This window comes from Canis lupus, chromosome 10 (genome assembly GCF_011100685.1).
Source record: "Canis lupus familiaris isolate Mischka breed German Shepherd chromosome 10, alternate assembly UU_Cfam_GSD_1.0, whole genome shotgun sequence".
Taxonomy (NCBI): domain Eukaryota; kingdom Metazoa; phylum Chordata; class Mammalia; order Carnivora; family Canidae; genus Canis; species Canis lupus.
In genome coordinates this window covers 13748664-13769496 of record NC_049231.1, presented here as the reverse complement: position 1 = coordinate 13769496, position 20833 = coordinate 13748664, and the positions used below count along the sequence as shown (strand labels likewise).

At 36.2% G+C, this 20833-nt stretch overlaps 1 protein-coding gene and 1 non-coding gene across 3 annotated transcripts in view; one reads left to right on the top strand and one right to left on the bottom strand.

Moving 5' to 3' along the window:
• Positions 1 to 20833, bottom strand: part of TBC1D15 (TBC1 domain family member 15) — a 68688-nt gene that overhangs the window by 27043 nt on the left and 20812 nt on the right. For both annotated transcript variants that reach the window (XM_038550022.1, XM_038550023.1), the window contains exons 2-5: positions 16863 to 16961; positions 16183 to 16257; positions 10296 to 10434; positions 5142 to 5352 (exon numbers count right to left, since the gene is read on the bottom strand). In XM_038550022.1, the coding sequence (XP_038405950.1) occupies positions 5142 to 5352; positions 10296 to 10434; positions 16183 to 16257; positions 16863 to 16961 (524 nt within the window). The remainder of the gene's footprint in view (positions 1 to 5141; positions 5353 to 10295; positions 10435 to 16182; positions 16258 to 16862; positions 16962 to 20833) is intronic.
• Positions 6111 to 6216, top strand: LOC119873815. The gene has a single exon (XR_005366316.1). It is a non-coding gene; the product is annotated as a U6 spliceosomal RNA (small nuclear RNA).

Genomic DNA, 20833 nt, shown 5'->3' with positions numbered 1-20833 from the left:
GTTACCTCCCCAGCTTTGGAGTGAGCCTCTCCCAAAGACCTTAGAATAAATTCAGAAATGATAACAATTGAAGAATGTTTTGAGTGCTGAGATGTAGTAGTAGCTATTTTCCATTGCTACTGAGAATAACCAATATAGAAAGCTAAAGAAATAAAAATATCACTGCAAAGGTTATCAATCAAAAAAGGTCAATAAAAATAAAGTACAGAATATTTACAACAAAACTATAGGTATAACATATTCTTATTTATTTTACACATATATCTCAAAGGAAATAAATGAGAGTTTATAATTTCATTTTATAAATGGTGTTATATGATGATACAACCAATTTGGCTTTTTAGGAAATATCTTACTGCCTGGATATTTATATATTAATGAAAAATGCCCCAATATACAAAATAAGTTTAATGGAATCTTTGTATTACAACCTTCCTTCATATCCTAGCACCAACTTGGTTCCAGAAAGTAATATATTTGTGATTCATTCTTTACCCAAGCATGTTTTAAAAGGTGATAAATCAAAGAACACTAACAAACATGAATGAAAAGGACAATTTGTTTTTCTAGGAGATAAGAAAACCGCTTGAGAAATTACAAGTCTCAAGAAGCTGGTCTATTTTGCACTGATTGATCCAGCCAGTGAGAATGAAAGAAGAACTGTACATAACTCTCCAGCCTCATTCTCACTCTTACAAGGCTGCACATCCCTAGTACATCCAAGATTTCAGTTCATCTGTATGGTAAGGCCCTTAATTCATTAGGGGCAGTATTAGGAAGAGAAGATGGCCACAAATGTATGTCACATCATTAAACTGGGTTAATCAGAGAAAAAAAAGAGTATGGTCTAATTCTGTGGGTTTTGCATTGAAAAAAAGGGTGACCATGGCATAGACTGCCAGGCATCCCAATGAGGCTGTGGAAACCAAAGTTTTCTGGAACTATTCTTCCTTCTGGTCTCTACAACAATCTCCGACCACAGGAATGCAACTCTGGAAACATCACTTTGCTTAAGATAACTGATCTGGGGACAGCAAATGAGGCTGCCGTGGCTGACATCTAGTAGAGTGAAAAACTGAGAATATATGGATATTTTCATTTCTTTGGAGTTCAACTTAATTGAGAATTCCATTTATTTAGATTATAACTTGTGAAATAAAGAACAAAGATCTTCAATATCTTCCTGAGAATCTGATACAGATGGCTTACACAAATATGGAATTTTTTTTAATGTCAGTGACAGTTTATTTGGAGTATCCATAGTCTACCACTTGGACTCAACATATAATCTCTGGTGAGCTCTACAGCACAATATAATTTGGTATAATTTATAACGGGAGAGAGAACAGGAAGTGTTTATTTCAGCTTAGGGTACAGAGGGGCCTTGGGTACTATTCTTACGTATTTCAGATCATTCAGAGGGCAAAGAATAAATTAGCTTCCAGTGTCACAGAAGAATGCACCATGGAGAAGTAGCTGGTATCAGGGGTGGTTTTTGAAGGACTATCTCTTCCACCCTCCTCACCCCCCTAGAAAGGCTACATCTCCATAGGACTATAAATTGAGTGATAAAAACCCAAAAGGGAGAGAGAAAAGAACCAAATATAGGGAGGGAGGTCAGTCTCCTTTGTCAGGTTCTTCTCTTTGACCAGGCCATTAAAGGTTGCAATTAATCACTGATGTTCACATTATATTCCATTTTATCCTCCCGTTAATTTCATTCTTTCTCAGAGCTTCAATTACTACTGACTCACAAAAAACTTACAAATTATCCTACTATATACTTTCATAGTGCTACACATCTCTTATTTGGAGTACCTATTACAGCCAAATGCTATGTTTATTTGTATAAGTAATGTCTGTCTCTCCTACAAGGGTACAAACTTCATGAAGGCAGGGACCATATCTTTTTTGATTACTGCTTTTTCTAGCAGTTAGCACAGAGTGTCTAGGACATAAGTGGTCTTCAAAAAAACTATATATGGCGGGAGGGGACATCATTCCCATGGCTTTGTGTTTTCAAATGGAAATATGCACTTCTATTAAACTGTCCTTTGCTAATAAGACAAATCTGATTACTGAGATAGGAAAGAGTAAGGTACATGCTTGGCATAAACAACACTCCCCCTTCCAGACATTGCATGCACACACACTCGCACACATGCATATGCGCTTGCGCTCTCTCTCTCTCTCTCTCTCTCTCTCAGATTTGCCTTCAACATAAAAGAGGCTTTCTGGTCTGGTTTCATTCACATCATAAGTGGTCTGTCCTCAATAGGAAGACCTGTAGTTGTTCAAAAATTGGTGAGTGACTTCAAAACTACTTTGGGGTAAATTATGATGATGCTGCATATCTAAGCCTCATCAATAACTATATTTTTACCATTATCTGATTCTTATATTTACTCCTTACTTTGTTTCCTTTTCTGTATTTTTTTTTAATTTTTATTTATTTATGATAGTCACAGAGAGAGAGAGAGGCAGAGACACAGGCAGAGGGAGAAGCAGGCTCCATGCACCGGGAGCCTGATGTGGGATTCGATCCCGGGTCTCCAGGATCGCGCCCTGGGCCAAAGGCAGGCGCCAAACCGCTGCGCCACCCAGGGATCCCCCTTTTCTGTATTTGTAAAGAAGTTTCATTCACAACCCTCATTAAAACATCACCAACACACATTCAAGATATATAGACTCTTATAAGCACCTAAGTTATTGCCGAGTCTATCCTTGAACCCACCCAGGATAGAAAACTCTCTAATTCCTGAGCTACAACCTGTTTTCTTCTAATTGCTCTCTAAAGCCATACAAATCAAATTATAATCTATTTCTTAAAACATCCTTTTTAAAATTATTGGTAGCATTGGTTAAGTACCATGCCATTTATTCATTCAACTGAGACTTATTATGTAAATATTATGCTAGGCACTGTGGCTAGGAACTTAAGTGAAAATGTAAACAAAACAGATATGATCCCTGCCTTTGTGAGCATACATTCTAGAGTAGAATATTTAAAAAGTAAATAAATAACATTATTCTATTAAGAGTTATGAAGGAAAAAAAAAAAAGAGTTATGAAGGGAGCAAACAAGGAAATGAGACAACGAAAAAGAAAGGGAGTAGGAACCTACATTACATGGGAGAGAGGACATTCAGAAAAGCCACTCTTAGGATCAGAAAAAAGGAGAATATTCCAGGCAAAAGAAAAACAGCATACATATAGGACTCTAACGCAAGAGTTTGGGGCATTTCAGGAACTGAAAGAAAACTATATGGCCAGAATATAAAAGAGAATGGCATGAAGAGAGGCTGAAGAGATAAACAGAATTTAAAAAGGCAGTGCAGGATTACACTAACCATAGTAAGTTTGGATTTTGTTTAACACTGCACCAAAACACCTCTTCTTTAAGTTAAATCCCCACGTCCTTTTCATGTTTTTCATACCACTTTGATCTGTCTCTTTATACTAGTCGTCTCTTCTAGTGGTATAGTCTAACACGTTTAAAATGCAATGTTTAACACCAACCAAAGTTCTCCAAAGTAAAGACCAGTAAAGGGTAGAGAGAAACTACCACTTCATCCTAAATACTACACTTTAATCAATGGTCTCAGGTTGCATCAACTCTTTTCTGACAGTTACATCACAACATAGAGTTTGCTATGGTACTGAAACCCCCAAGCCTTTAATATCTGTTCAACAGCCAGACCATTTGCCCCTCCTGAATCTACTTAATCCCCCAACATGGGTGGTAACCTATTCAAAGCTTCCCACTTCAAGATCCAAAACCCACATACTGCCGACCAGACTTGACCTTCTTATGGATACTGCTACTGATACTGCTACTGATCTCTGTCACCCAGAGATGGTCAACATGGTAGGGGAGAGAACGTCAGATCAAAAAATGCAGCCAAAATCTTCCAAATTCTGGATCACTACTAGATTTATATAATCTAAGTTTAAGCATTATGTTACTCTATTATAAAGTGACAACATTACTAACAAGGTTAACAACCATCCCTACAGTTCCTCAAGCTAAAATCTCAACTCCCTTCTTCTTACCTCCACATACCCACTCAATCACAAAAGTAAACCCTAAATATCTTTTTCCAGTACTTCTATCTTTCCTGTCCAAGTTCATCCCACTATCATCTTATGTACATGACTGGAACAAATGGCTAAAATTATTTACAAGATCCTTCATGCTCTGGCATTTACTCAACTCGCTGGCCTCACCTTTAAATTTGGTACCCTCCTCCCCGCAATATGCAGACCTGTGATATTCAACTACTTTGTTCTGGGATTACAGGTTTTAAATTCTTCCATCTAAAACACCTTTCCCTGTAAATATTTCCCTCCCTTACATGCTAATGTTCACTCATTTGTCAGGTCTAACACAGATGCTACTTCCTCAAGAAAGTCTGCCCTGAAACCCACCCAACCCCCAGTCTGAATGAGAGACCCTTCTTCCCTTCTGGGAGCTCCCAAAGCACCTTGTACTTCATCTTAGTTCTTGAGATTTATTGCCATTTACTAGTTGGCATTCTTCACAAGACCATAAACTCTCAGAAATCCAGGAACAACCTATTGTGCTTACAACCATGAAGCAACTAACACAATTCTCAGAACTCTGATACCCAAAACATAGGTGTTGGAAGTGAAAGCAAAAAAGAGTATGTGTGTACAAATGCACATAGATGAATAAATATAAGACACCAGACTTCTGGAAAGCAAAAAAGCCCTGTCTTCCATACTTATAATAATTTTATAAAGGCCTTAGACCTGCTGGATTTAAATATATAATATTACAAGTAAAATTCTATCTTTAAGAGACAATATGTAATAAAACGTTAATTATATAAATATATAATCCATAAGTTATTGAGGCATCATTTAAATATGTATAAAAAATATGGGACCACGCTTCTTTAGAACACTAATAAGGTGACAAGTTGCTGACCCAAAGTACAAAAATGGCAAAATCTTACTCAATCATTCATCCAAAGCAGTCAATATCCCAAAAAGGCCAAAGCTGCCTGTGCCCTCATCTGCACACAGGTCTCCGATGCCCAAGGACAAGTCAAACTTGCTTGCCTGGGGACCAATGCAAAAATCCAGTTTCAAGAAGTAGAAAATAATTGGATACTTACTCACACAACACCACATATTTTTCAAGAGAGTCAATCAGTAGTTTGCTATCTCCTTGATGAAAGTGCAGAGCAGGGAGGACGACGTCATCCTTTAGACAGAATACCAAATACGACCAGCCCATACCCTCTTTGTTTTGCTTGATTGATTTCAGGTCTGTCAAACTGAACAGGAATGACCATTTGCTTTTCCCATTTCTATGACTTGGAGCATCTTAAAAACAAGAAAGTGGGGCAAAATATTTTTGTTCACCTTTTTAAAAGGTACTGACAGCGCTCTTCATGACTGCCTAACAGAAACTTGTTGAGCCTAGGGAATGACTACAGCATTCACATTCCTATGGCTTCCACCTGTATTAGAAATGGCAACAGACATTTTCTTAAAAGAATAGTTTTGAAAATAATTATCTTACTGCATTCAGAGTGAATAAATGTTATCCCTATTTCAAATAAATTGTCTTTGTCCATTGACTATGGCTTTGGAAGCAGGCAGGCTGGATTCAAATTACAGCAACACCATCTTACTACTTGAATGATCTGGGGCAAATAATTGAATCTCTCTAAGCCTTGGTTTTATCATCTGTAAAAATGGAGATAATTATACTTACCTCCCAATGCTATACTAAGAATTAAAAGAGATAATGCTTGTCAACTAACTAGTATAGTGTCAATTATGTAACAAATACTCGATAAATGTTCATCTTTTCCACTGCCCCCACCCTGCCAAAGAGGAATGCTGTGATGCTCTTGGAGAGTCATTAAAAACAAAACAAAAAACCTTTCCTTCCTCACTTGCCTTTGCAATTATTTTCACTAGATTACACTGAGTAAAAGTAAATACACTGGAATAAAAAAAATAATAATACTGGAGTAAATATACCAACAGACATTTTATTTGCAAAAACCCAAAGAGTGGTAGGGAGTTGAGGATGAAAACGTTAAGTTGTGAGTGCTTTGAAGAGAATGAATACGGTGCTTGCTTCAGCAGCACATATACTAAAACTGAATGATACAGAGAAGATTAGCATGACTCCTGTGCAAGAATGACACCCAAACTCATGAAGTGTTCCGTATTTTAAAAAAAGAGAATACATTCAATCTTTCTACTAAATCAATCTACTAAAGTAAGACCTCCGTTCAACCCAAACTACAGTAATGTAAAATAAAGTATCTTCTGAGTTTGTGGCTATTTATAGAAGCTTAAAAATCCTAGGTTTGTGAACAATATCATAACTGATAACAAGCAGCTTAAAAAATACTTACATAAAAATTCAAAGGACAAAGGGGAAAATGCTACTTTCCCACTACTAATCATTTCTATCCAAAAATGCCATTTTGACCTGTTTTAAGTTGGACATAAGCATGTCATGTCTCCGAAATTTTAAAAATCCATTTCTCTAATGTTATTTCCTAAGAAATGTTACACTATCCTGTTATTCAAGATCTTCATTGCATCCCACTATCAACTCCACAAACAAACTGCACAGAAGATATGTGCTTACAGAACTTGATCAAAGGATAGATCAGCGTTCATTTGTGTGTGTGTCACCTTCCTACGTAGTCAGGAACACTACAGCTCCATCAGTTCCAACAAGATCTCCTGAACTGACAAAGAAATCTACAGTTTACAGAACCTCTACCTACAAAGAATACAGGCACCATCACTGTTTAATGGACACTTAAATATCATTTGAAAGAAGTCCAGAAAGGCTAATAAGTAACTTCTCTCTACAGTGACCTAAGTTCCACGCCAGTTCAGATGGTGAACTCATACCTAACTAAGGCTGATACTTGATTAAGTGCCATTTGCCCACTTGACTACCATATATCATATATCATTGGAATTTATATCATAGAGTTCATAACACCAGTTCAAGCTAATATCAAAGTAAAAATGATTGTAGAATTCCAACATCTGCCTGAACCATTTACATGTGAATGTATCTAGGACCACTAGATTATTTGCAAAGATCAAAAATATTTTCAAAGCAATGAAAAACTAGATACAACTTTTAAAATTAAATTATTAAATTACACAGAAAAAATTAATCTAAATTAATGCAAGAAAATCATATGGAGAATATAAATACATGCAAGCTATATGAATTATCAGGAGTTTGTGCATTTTCAAAAGTAAAAATTTTACATAGATTTTTCCCATGTTAGTGAAAGAAACACATCACATCTGAAATTTTTTAAATGCCTTACACACTTCCTCACCTGAAGCTCTAATAAACAAAGAAACATTAACAAGTCAATTCTAGAAGTCCCTTTACTTGAATATAATTAAACATCATGAGAACAAGAATTTTATTTTCTTCATAATTATATCTCCAATGCCTAGAAGAGTAGGTAGCACATAGTAGGTACTCAAAGATGCACTGAATAAATGAATAACTTAGTATCAAGTAAACATAAAAGAAATCTGCAATTTAGTCCACCACCAATAGCTAACGAGAAATAGAAATGGTTACACAAAGGAAAACTAATAAATCCAAGAGTTAACTCAAAATTTCCTTTTTTCAGGGTGGCTGGGCAGCTCAGTGGTTAAGAGTCTGCCTTTGGCTCAGGTCATGATCTCAGGGTGTGGGATCAAGCCCCATATCAGGCTCCCCGCTCAGCAGGAAGTCTGCTTCTCCCTCTGCCCCTCCCCCCACTTGTGCTCATGCACGCACACGCTCTCTCAAAAAAAAAATAAAATGAATAAATAAATAAAATCTAAAAAAAAAATCTCCTTTAGGAAGAATTTCTGTTGAAATATAATCAGATGAGATAGTCTACGAGAAGAAGGGACAGGACAGAAGGCTCTGCACTTTATAACTCCTGCTCTGTCCAGTATGTGCATGTGTATGTATACTGCATCACACCATGTTCAATATTATTTTCTACTGCTAAACACATTTATAAAATTTTTTAAATACCAGGAAAAAAAGAAAATGTATCCTTAACTTTCAGTAATTGCTAAATAAAGGCTCTTCACTTTATAAGTCACAATGCATGGCCAAAGCCGTATAAACAGTATTTATATCTGTGGTTTTTGATAACCTCTAAAGCTATACACAGGTTCTCAATTCTGCACATTAAAATCAACACTACAGCATCTGAAAAATACAAATACCCAGTCTCCATCCCCAGAGTCTGATTAATTCACTAGGATGAAACACATATCGGGACGCCAGGGTGGCTCAGCGGTTAAGCGTCTGCCTTCGACTCAGGGCGTGATCCCAGAATCTGGGATCAAGTCCCGTGTCCGGCTCCTTGCAGGGAGCCTGCTTCTGCCTCTGCCTGTGTCTCTGCCTCTCTCTGTGTCGCTCATGAGTAAATAAATAAAATCTTTTAAAAAAAAAAACACACATAATCAGTATTTTTAACAAAAGCCTAACTTCCCCAGGTGATTTCAATGTGCAGCCAGAGTTGAAAACCACTAATCTAAAAAAGACATTTATTGTCAGATTATGCTCTTCTCACACATGTAATGCTTCTTTCTTTTATGAAATTCTGAAATCTCACTCCTTTGCTCTTTCCTATAGCCTGTTATTTTCATTTTCAAGGATTCAACAGTATTAGGCTACAACAAACAAAAAAAGAACAATTTACATATATTAATCCTAAAGATCTTAATTTAGAGCAGTTAAAAATCACTTCACATGCCAAATATACTAAAACCCTGTGGTCTTCATACTTTGCATTGTTCTGGTAAGAACTTTCGCTTTCAGTCGAAAAAGAACGCCAAGAAGTAAAAACAAAACAAAACAAAACCCAACAACACACCAGCATGAGCTGATTTTAATTCACCACGAGCTTGTGAATTACTATTAACTTAATTGTCACTGTTTCCAAGAGATGATACAGTACAAAGTATAACTATTGCAGAAGAGAATGATTTCCCAGACCATACATGCAAATCAGATTTCCAAAAAAAAATAGAAGAAGAAGAAAAAAAAATCAGATTTACTGAGTCACAAAGCTATATAAATGTAGCTTTACATATTCTAACCAATTTTGGCCAGGCTTTTCTGAATCCGGGCAATGTGGATAAATTATAAACTCAGACCAAGGGACGCCTGGGTGGCTCAGCAGTTGAGTGCCTCCCTTTGGCTCAGGGCGTGATCCTGGAGTCCAGGGATCAAGTCCCACACTGGGCTCCCTGTATGGTGCCTGCTTCTCCCTCTGCCTCTCTGTCTCTCATGAATAAATAAATAAAATCTTAAAAAAAAAAAAAAAAACTCAGACCAAAATCAGTAAGAGAGTAAATGTCCTTCTAGTTATAAAACACAAGTTAATCAATACGGGAAAAAAAGCATTTTAATTCTGTACAAGTATTTACTATTTCTAAAAGAAATCACAGGGATCCCTGGGTGGCGCAGCGGTTTAGCGCCTGCCTTTGGCCCAGGGAGCGATCCTGGAGACCCAGGATTGAATCCCATATCGGGCTCCTGGTGCATGGAGCCTGCTTCTCCCTCTGCCTATGTCTCTGCGCCTCTCTCTCTCTCTCTCTGTGTGACTATCATAAATAAATAAAAATCAAAAATAAATAAATAAATAAATAAATAAATAAATAAATAAATAAATAAATAAAATCACAAATACATAGGACTATATCACAGATGGCCTACCTGAGTCATATTTAGTGTAGTATATGTGATCTATCAGGTTGTTAGCTTTGCTCTTTTTTGTTATTTACGTGCAGATAATCAAGTAGCAACACAAATTTAAATATATACATGTAACATATAAAAGAGAATAGTCACTAAACATATATATAAATGGGAAACTATAATGAACTGTGTAGATCTCAATAATCACTGAAATTAGAACAGTATGGTTAACTGGTATACTCCATCTCCCCCTGGTGCTTTTGGATGAAATAACATGTTGTTTTTAATTGTAGAAAAATGTGTGAGACCTCTAAAGCAATTTTTTGAAGTGTTTCTATTTTCTGTCATGAATAACTACAAAACAGAACACATGGTTTTAAAGCCTTTTTTTTGTTATAAAGTCACAATCAACAAAACAAGGAGATGAAGAGGGAATATAACTAAAATATGAGTTATATGTATTAAAGAATCAAATCATCCGTAAAGAATTTTCTTTGCAGTTTTATTTTTATTATATTGTAGAAAATCACTTTAAGATTTCAAAAGATTTAATTCATACCTCCATTGGTATGTGGCTTCTTTTTAGATGAAACTGTATTGACCATGTCCCACTCTGCTTCATAACTGTTCAGATGTTCTGATCCTCGATGACCTCTTTCCTTTGGGGCCTGTGTCCACTCTACAACTGAACTAGAGTCCTAAAAAATGTACAACATATAAAATATTTAGGGACTACAACCAGAATTTAATTTCAATTAACTATATATCCTCAATGTCTACATAAATTAAGTTTGTAGATTGTGACAGACATCACTGATGGGAAAACCAACCACTATGTCCTATCCTTTTCTTTCTTGCCTATCTTTACCTGCCCCTTACCCCATCCCCCACCACTTTCCCACTCCCACCCCCACAGGAAAAAAAAAAAGAAAAAGAAAAAGAAAAAAAGAAAGAAAAAAGTTCCTTGCAGTTCGGGTTGCCAATGAAATAAAAGCAGAAGTCAACTGCAGGGCTTTTGGAAATGCTTTTGCTTTCCCAATAAAAGCCTCATCCCTTTTCCCCCTTCTCCTGCTTTGAATATAGCTATGATGCCTAAATATATGGCAGGCATGTTATCACTGTAAGAGAATAAACAGGAGAATCACTCCAAACCTGTAGATTTGTAGTTATCTGAGGAAAATAACTAAAGGTGGCTTAAATAAAATAGTCACCATTGGTTGCATATTTCTCAGTCAAAATTAGCTAAGAGAGCTACACATATCTACATGTACAGTTCCACAGAACTTAACATTTTACTTTTTTTTTTTTTTAAGATTCTATTTATCTGAGAGACAGAATGAGAGAGAGAGAGCACAAGCAGGGAGGGGGGAAGAGGGAGAAGCAGACTCCCCACTGAGCAGGAAGCCTGACACAGGCCCAATCCCAGGACCCTGGGACCATGACCTGAGTCGCAGGCAAATTTAACCGACTGAGCCACCCAGGAGCCCCCAGAACTTAAAATTAAAAAAAATAAATAAATAAAACCAAAAGTCTAAAATTCAATATTAATAATTTGACTAAATCAAAATATTTAATTTCTGTACAATAAAAGTACACAGAAGTTAAAGATAAGAAGACTGGGTGAAATGTTTCCAAAACACATGGCAGACAAAAACATCCAGAATACAAAAACAGCACCAACCAAACTATTTAGAAACTGGCAAATTATCAAAAGAGAAAAAAAAAAAAAAAAAAAAAACAAGCAAATGGTGTGAACAAGCAAGTCAAAGGAGAAATACGAAGCAACAAACATACAGGAAGATGTTCTACTTCAGAAACAATCAGAGAAAAGCAAGTTAAGGGGCACCTGACAGGCTTAGTTGGTTAAGTGTCTGACTCTTGGTTTCAGCTCAGGTTAGGATTTCAAGGTTGTGAGATCAAGCCCCACATTGGGCTCACACTCTACATGGAGTCTGCTTAAGATTCTCTCCTTCTCCCTCTCCTTCCCCCTCTGCCACTCCCTCTACACATGCACATGCTCTCTCCCAAATAAGTTAATTAAATCTTTAAAAAAAGAAATACAAGTTAAAATGAATTTCAATTTTTGGCCCCATTCAGGTAAAAAATTAAAATATGAAAGACAGTATAAAGACATAGTATCTCACACTGCTGATGACAGTGCTAATTAATTAGTACTGACTCCAAAAAGGCAATATAGCCATTACTTATTAAAATTCAAACTATGCATATGTGTCACTACAATAATTCTTTTTATATCATCCACTCTAGAGAAATACACATGTACACAAAGAGCTACATGCCAGAATTTTCACTGAACATTGTAAAAATGAAAAACTGAAAATATCTCAATACCCATCAGTAAAGGAATGAATAAACAAACTAGGGGGTACCCAAAGAAATACTAAGCCATTGTTTGTTTGTTTTTTAAGGTTTGTATTTGAGAGAGAGCATGAGCAGGGTGAGGGGCAGAGGGAGAAGCAGGCTCTCCACTGAGCAGGATACCCAATGTGGGGCTCGATCCTGGGATTTGAGCCAAAGGCAGTCTAACTGACTGAGCCACCCAGGCAGTTATAGTTTAAAAACTGAAAAATGTTAATATTTATTTACTCTTAATAATAAATTAAAAAGAGAAGTTATAAAACAATGTAGTATAACGATATGCAGTATATACAATTAGAAACACAGAAAGTAAACTAGGTCTAGATAGATCAACAATGTAATGTGTACAGATAAAAGTCTAGAAAGATATACACTAAACAGAGGCAGATAAGGGACAGAATTCAAGTGAAGTAAAACTTCAATTTCTGTTGTTTGTTTCTATTACTTGAGTACTTTTACAAAAATGTTTTGTTACTTAGTTCTTCTTAAAAAGGGAAAAAGGAAAATTTGTAGGAACAGAAATATAAAGGTACAAAAAAATTAAGAAATAGAAACAGACTGAAAAATGGAGAGGAAAATTAAATGAATAAAATCAATGAGGAAAGCCAAAAACATCTACAGAGCCCTACCAGCACAAAAGTTTGGAATTAGTAGATCAAGTGTTTCTGAAAATTAGGATAGAGGTCAAGCTAAAAAGAAGAGTACTAACAAAAGTTTAGAAGGCTGGAGATGTATTCATTGGAGAAAATAAAACAGATTATCTCAGGATTAGTAGAAACCAAGTACACTGAGCAAAGGGTAAAACCTTAAACAAGAATTGATTAAAAGTCCATCTATAGAGGGATGCCTGGGTGGCTCAGTGGTTGAGCGCCTCCCTTGGGCCCAGAGCGTGATCCTGGGGTTCCAGGATCGAGTCCCACATCAGGCTCCCTGCAGGGAGCCTGCTTCTCCCTCTGTGTCTCTGCCTCTCTCATGAATAAATAAATAAAATCTTAAAAAAAAAAAAAAAAAAGTCCATCTATATAATGAACTTGTGAGATTCCAAGCTCTCTTGCTCCACTCAGTTCCCAGAACACTAGAATCCAGGCATACCCTCTCCAGGCAGGAATCTGCAGGAATCTCAGGAATCTCAAATGACTAGCCCAAGAGAAAGGATCTAGTTTTAACATCAGGGATACCTACAGAGTAGTCGATTACTTTTTTCTGTCTGCTGTTAAATATAAGCACCCCACCACAAAAACCACCAAACATCAAAGTAAGTGTCTATACAAAAGACAAAGTCCCAATTGAAACAAGGGGAAAAAAGTCAATTAAAGGAACTATATTATAAAGAGATAAAAACATCTTAAAAACTACCTATAAACTTCGTAGAAATAAGGAAAGATCTATCCACAAAGAACAGGATGCTACTTTTAAAAGGATTGAAAGATACTTAGAACAAGATGTCTTAGAAATTAAAATATAGCAAAAATGAAAAAAGGCAATAGAAGAACTGAAAGATTAAAATGAAGAAATTTCCTAGAAAATAATACAGAATTATAAAACAGGAAAGAAAAGATTAAAAACCTAGAGGACCAGTCCAGGTCTAAAGAGTTCCAGAAAAAAAGAAAACAGAAAATGGAGCAGAAAAAAAAAAATCATCACTGAAATAATTCAACATTTCCTAATAACTAAAAGATACAAGTTTCCATATTAAAAGAGCCCACCAAGTATCTAAAACAATGGATAAAAAGAACCACAAAGGCTACTACAAGGACATCTAGAACACTAGAAACAAAGAGGCAATCATACAAGCTTCTAAAGCGGAAAAAAAAAAAAAAAACCATACAACAGATCAGGAGTTAGAATGTATTAAACTTAACATCAACATGGGAAACCAGACAAACGTAGGACAATAATGTTTAAAAATATGTGGGATATTTTCAACTATAATTCTATGCAAGCCAAGCTATCAATTCAGAATTAGGATAGAAAAGTCTAAAAAAAAAGAAATTTTTTTGCTCCCATGCACCCTTTTTCTCAGAAGCACGAAAGTTGCACAAAAACAGTGGAGCAAACCAAAAGAGAAGACAGCATAGAGAGTGAAATGAGTCAATCGGAGAAGGACAAACATTATATGTTCTCATTCATTTGGGGAATATAAATAATAGTGAAAGGGAATAGAAGGGAAGGGAGAAGAAATGGGTAGGAAATATCAGAAAGGGAGACAGAACATAAAGACTCCTAACTCTGGGAAACGAACTAGGGGTAGGGGTGGTGGAAGGGGAGGAGGGCGGGGGGTGGGAGTGAATGGGTGACGGGCACTGAGGGGGGGCACTTGACGGGATGAGCACTGAGTGTTATTCTGTATGCTGGCGAATTGAACACCAATAAAAAATAAATTTATTATTAATAAAAAAAAAGACAGCACAGAATATACAAAATGGGAGATAAAAATACGGGGAAGAGGTAAAAAGAATGAAGACATTGCTACACAGCAAACCAAAAGGGCAACAACCAGTTCACAAAGAGCTTGTAAGAAGCCTCTGAGAGAAATCTGGAGGCACCTGGGTGACTCAGCTCAGGTCATGATCTCAGGGCCCCTGGTCAGGCTCAGCACTCAGCAGGAAGTCAGCTTTGGATTCTCTCTCCCCCTCTGGCCACTCCTTGCCCCCGCACACTCTCTATTAAATAAATAAATCTTTAAGAGAAAAAAGGATGAAATCTGAAGACCATCTCTATGTTTAAATATTTTGAGAAGATATGTGGAGAACTGAGCCTGAGTTTCAGGGTGAATTAGAAATAAAATAGAAATCTCTACCTTCCATAGTGAGTCAACACACAACAAATGGCAAACACATAGCTATCATATAACCTAATAGTTCCACTCTTAGGTTTTTAAGAGAAAAGTGTATATCCACACAGATATTTGTGATACTTTCATATCAGCATTATTTATATTAACCTAAAATGAAAACAACCCAAATAGCCATCAACTGAAGAATAAAATGTGGTATAGTAGTCCCCACTACTCTGTAACCGAGGTTTCTCTTTTCCACCGTGTGTTACCTACAGTCAACAATGGTCCAGGAGCTGATCCACTTTCTGACAATATGTACATACAATTAATAGTCTAACACTACTTTACAATACCTATGTCATTCACCTGCCTAACTGATAAATTAAACTTTATCATAGGTATGTATAGGAGGAAAAAACAAAGTATGGATACAGTTCACTACTATCTGTGGTTTCAGGCACCCACTGGGGGTCTTAGAATGTATCCCCAACGGAAAAGGGGAGACTACTATATATCCATAAAGGCAATGTTGTTCAGCAGAGGAAGAAAGAAGCAAGGAAAGGAGGAACGAATGAACAAACAAATGAATGAACTGAGAGGTGCTATAACATGGATAAACCTAGAAAACATTAGGCTAAGAAAAAGAAGTCAGTCACAAAAAACGACATATTGTATGATTCCATTTGGATGAAATGTCCACAATAGACAAACTCTCAGAGATAAAAAGTAGATTAGTGGTAGCAAGAGGGTGGATTAAGGGGGAATGAGGGGTGTACACTAGTACAGTTTCTTTCTGAGGAGGGATGAATACGTTCTAAAGTTAGATATTGTTGATGGTTACACAACTCTGTAAATACAGTAACACCACTGAATTGTACACTTTAAAAGAGTAAATCTTATGATATGAATATACTTCAAAAAAGCTATTTTAAAAATGGTATTCCTTGGGGATCCCTGGGTGGCTCAGTGGTGCGGCGCCCACCTTTGGCCCAGGGCGTGATCCTGGAGTCCCGGGATCGAGTCCCATGTCGAGCTCCTGGCATGGAGCCTGCTTCTCCCTCTGCCTGTGTCTCTGTCCCTCTCCCTCTCTCTCTCTCTCTCTGTGTGTGTGTGTGTGTGTGTGTGTGTCTATCATAAATAAATAAATAAATATTTTTTAAAAATAAAAAAATAAAAATGGTATTCCTTATACTGGAATGAATAAATGAATACAGGATTGAACAATAAAAACAAAAAAATAAACATAAAAATGGCATCCCTCTAGCCACACCCTTTCTTTCTTAAATACCTTTCCAGCATAAAGAATACTAGAAGAATCTAAAGCATCATCCAGTGGTCTCCAGTCCACTATTATTTCAGCATCCTAGAGAAAGAAAATATGGACTATATTTACTATTCAGCAATATCTTACATTTTTAGTTACCTATTTTTAATTCCCTGACCCCAAAATGAAATTTTAAACTCTTAAATACTAGAATTTTAAACATGCAATATCAGAAGCAAACCACTATTTGACGTTACATAGATTTTTAAATTCTGATTATTTTTCATTACAAGAAATGTTTATTATAACAAGTTTTATGTAAGTTTTGTAATATTCCATGCCATTTTATGGCCCATCTAAAGTATTTTTTTTTCCCCTGGGGTGCCTGCCTGGCTCAGTTGGTGGAGTATGGGACTCTTGATCTTGGGGTCATGAGTTCAAGCATCAAACTGGGTGTAAAGATTACTTAAAAATAAAATTTCTTTATTATTTATAAAAAAATAAAAAATTTTATTTTATTATTATTTATTAAGTTAATTATTTCAAATAAAGTATTTTTAACATCATTTTAATATTAAATTTACAACCACTGTTCAATTACATAATTTCACTTTACACATGAAATTCAAACTTACTGATGATGCCCCAAAGATAAACTATTGCCATAAGCAATTATCAAATAAAATTATTCACTAAAAACATACCTTTTCTAACACACGTAATATTCCTGAAATCAAGCTGTCTTGGTCATTGGTCTTTCCACAAGATGAGTGAATATAGACCCCTTCCTGTTCATATATAATCTGAAACAACAAGAAAAGAATTAACCAAACCATTATTATTTAGTACTATTTTCAACATTTTTTTTAATTTTTATTTATTTATGATAGTCACACACAGAGAGAGAGAGAGAGAGTGGCAAAGACATAGGCAGAGGGAGAAGCAGGCTCCATGCACCAGGAGCCCGACGTGGGATTCGATCCCGGGTCTCCAGGATCGCGCCCTGGGCCAAAGGCAGGCGCTAAACCGCTGCGCCACCCAGGGATCCCTATTTTCAACATTTCTTTAAAAAAAATTAGATGTTTTTGTATAATGCCTGAACCACATTTCTGATAATTCCATATATAAACATATTATTTTAAAAATACCACTCAAGGGGGCACACCTGGGTGGCTCAGTGGTTGAGCATCTCCCTGGGATCCCTGGGATGATGTCCCGCCTCCCTCTCATGCCTCTCATGAATAAAATCAATAAAAATTCAAAATAAATTTTTAAAAATACCACTCAGGACTAAGATCACCTCAAACTAAGATAAACTGAAGGAAGTTCGCTGTATGGAAGTTTGTTGGTTTAGTGATGATCACAATCTTAATCTTCTCCATAAACAAAGATGTCACACTAATTGCTTGCTATGTGTCTCAAGCAAATTCCACTTAAAATACATTATTAACAAATGTTAAAGCAAGATTTTGGGTTCAAACTGAAAAAGGACCTGAAGATATTCAAGAATAAGAACAGATGAAATACAATAAGGAATCAATGCTTTCTAACTATTCTTAGAACTATATCTGTTTTACTATAAAATCATCTTGGTATGTTTTTGGAGCACAGGAGCATAGAAATTCAGGGAATAATATGGGAATTTTAAAGACCCAATATAAGGACTTCTGGGAATGATTAAAGTTGTTCATGTACACAAATATTTACTGAGTGTTTCTATATGTAAAAGCATGCAAAAGACTGTAGTTATACAAATATGATTAAGACATGATCCTGAACAATGTCTTAAAGGAATATAAGGAAGACTGAAGTTAATTCCTGAGTAAACTGAACCATGTAAAGTCAAGTCTTATTTTCTATAAGCATAATATTATAAACTAATGTTCCATTCCTGGGACCCATTTCAAACCATTAAAATATTTTTTTCATTATGAAAAATAAGTATAAGAGAAATAAAATAATCACTTTGAGACCAAGTACTTTTGACATACATAAGTTTGGAAGAGAGTATACTTTTTTTTTTTTTTTAAGATTTTACTTATTTGACAGAGAGAGAGAACATAAGCAGGAAGAGAAGCAGAGGGACCTGCAGAAGACAGGGAAAAGCAGACTCCCCACCAAATAGAGAGCTTGATACGGGGCTCAATCCCAGGATCTTGGGATCATGACCTGACCCAAAGGCAGACGCTTAACCAACTGAGCCACCCAGGTGCCCCTAGAGCATAGTTTCTATTTATGTAGACCCTTTTTCTTTTAATTCCAGTATAATTAACATACAGTTATATTAGTTTTAGGTGTAAAACATAAGTCAGCAATTCTATACATTACTCAGTGCTCATGATGATAAGTATACTCTTAATCTCCTTTACCTATTTCACCCATCCCCCACCCACCTGCTCTCTGGCAGCCACCAGTTCTCTTCTTGGTTTAGTTTCTTAAATTCCACTTATGAGTGAAATCATATAGTATTTATCTTTCTTAGACTTATTTCACTTAGCATTACACCCTCAAGATCCATCCATGTTGCTGCAAATGGCAAGACTTCATCTTTTTATAGTTGAGTGCTATTCCATTGTGTGTGTGAGGGGGTGTATATCACATCTTCTTTATCCATTCATCTATCAGTGGGTACTTGGATGCTTCCATATTTTGGCTGTTGTAAATAATGCTGCTATAAAACAGGGATGCATGTATCCCTTTGAATTAGTGTTTCTGTATTCTTTGGGTAAATACCCAATATTGCAATTGCTGGATCATAGGGTAGATCTTTTTAACTTTTTAAGGAACCTCCACTGTTTTCCACGATGACTGCGCAAGGTTGCATTCCCACCAACAGTACACAAGAGTTCCTTTTTTTACACATCCTAGCCAACATTTGTTGTTTCTGTGTTGCTGATTTTAGCCATTCTGACAGGTGTGAGGTGATACCTCATTGTAGTGTTGATTTGCATTCCCCTGATGCTAAGTGATGATGAGCATCTTTTCATGTGTCCGTTGGCCATCTGGATGTCTTCTTTGGAGAAATGTCTGTTCATGTCTTCTGTCCATTTTATCTCATTTTTTTGGTGGTAAGTTGTATAAGTTCTTTATATATGTTAGATACTAATCCTTTATCAGATATGTCTTTTGCAAATATCTTCTCCCCTCTATAGGTTGCCTTTGTTGATTGTTTCCTTCGTTGTACATAAGCTTTTTATTTTGATGTAGTCCCAATAGTGTATTTTTGCTTTTGTTTTGTTTGCCTGAGGAGGCATATCTAGAAAAATGTTGCTACAAAGTCAAAGAAATTACTGTGTTCTCTTCTAAGATTTTTATGGTTTTAGATATCATATATAGGTCTTTCGTCCATTTTGGTTTTTTTGTTTTTTTTTTGTTTTGTTTTTTTTTCTTTCGTCCATTTTGAATTTATTTTTGGTATGGTATAAGAAAATAGTCCCATTTCATTCCTTTACATGCAGCTGTCCAGTTTTCCCAACACCACTTGTTGAAGAGATTGTCTTTGTCCCAATGCATACTCTTGCCTCCTCTGTTGAAGATTAATTGACATGGGTTTATTTCTGGGCTTTCTGTTCTGTTCTTCCAATCTGTGGGTCTATTTTGTGCCAGTATCATACTGTTTTGATTACAACAGCTTTGCAGTATATCTTGAAATCTGGAATTGTGATATCTCCAATCTTTTTTTCTTTTTTAAGGCTGCTTTGGCTATTTGAGATCTTTTGTGGTTCCATAAAAATTTTAGGATTATTTATTCTAGTTCTGTGAAAAATGATGTTGGTATTTTGATAGGGATTTCACTGTTCTGTAGACTGTTTTGGGTAGTATGGATTTTTTTTTTCTTAAGATTTATTTTGAGAGAGAGAAAGAGAGAGAATGCAAACAGAGAGATGAGGCAGACGAAGAGGGACAAGCAGACTCCTCACTGAGCAGGGCGCCTGGTGCAGGGCTCAATCCCAGGACCCCAGGATCATGACCTAAGCAGATACTTCATTGAGAGCTACCCAAGTGCCCCTGGATATTTCATACATACATGATCTTTTATTAATACAAACACATCACTATTCAGAAAAGCATGGGGACCAACAATGCAAGACAAGCACCATCACAACTCATCACCATCAAGCCCTGGTTATGAATGTCAATGAGTATGCATCTTCCTGTTTTTAGCTAACATTTATGGAATACTTATGCACCAGGAACTCCGCATGTGATAACTGAATTCCTACAACCCTAGGAATGTAGAACCAAAGGTTCTACACCATTAGAATGGAAACCCCATTTGAGTTAGTGAGAAAACTGAAAGAGATGAAATAACTTGCCTAAAATCATTGACCCAAACAGTAAGGAATGGTTAAGAAGCAGAGTGCAGATTAAAATCCAGACAATCTGGGACATCGGTGGCTCAGTGGTTGGGCGTCTTTCTGCCTTTGGTTCAGGGTGTGATCCCGTGGTCCTGGGATCAAGTCCCACATGGGGCTCCCTGCATGGAGCCTGCTTCTCCCACTGCCTGTGTCTCTGCCTCTCTCCCTCTCATGAATGAATAAATAAAAATCTTTAAAAAAATAAATTAAAAAAATAAAATCCAGGCAATCTGATACCAGAAAACTATACTCTTAGCCACTATGTTATGAAGCACCACATTATTTTTACTATTATTCCTGTGTTATGTTAGTCACTT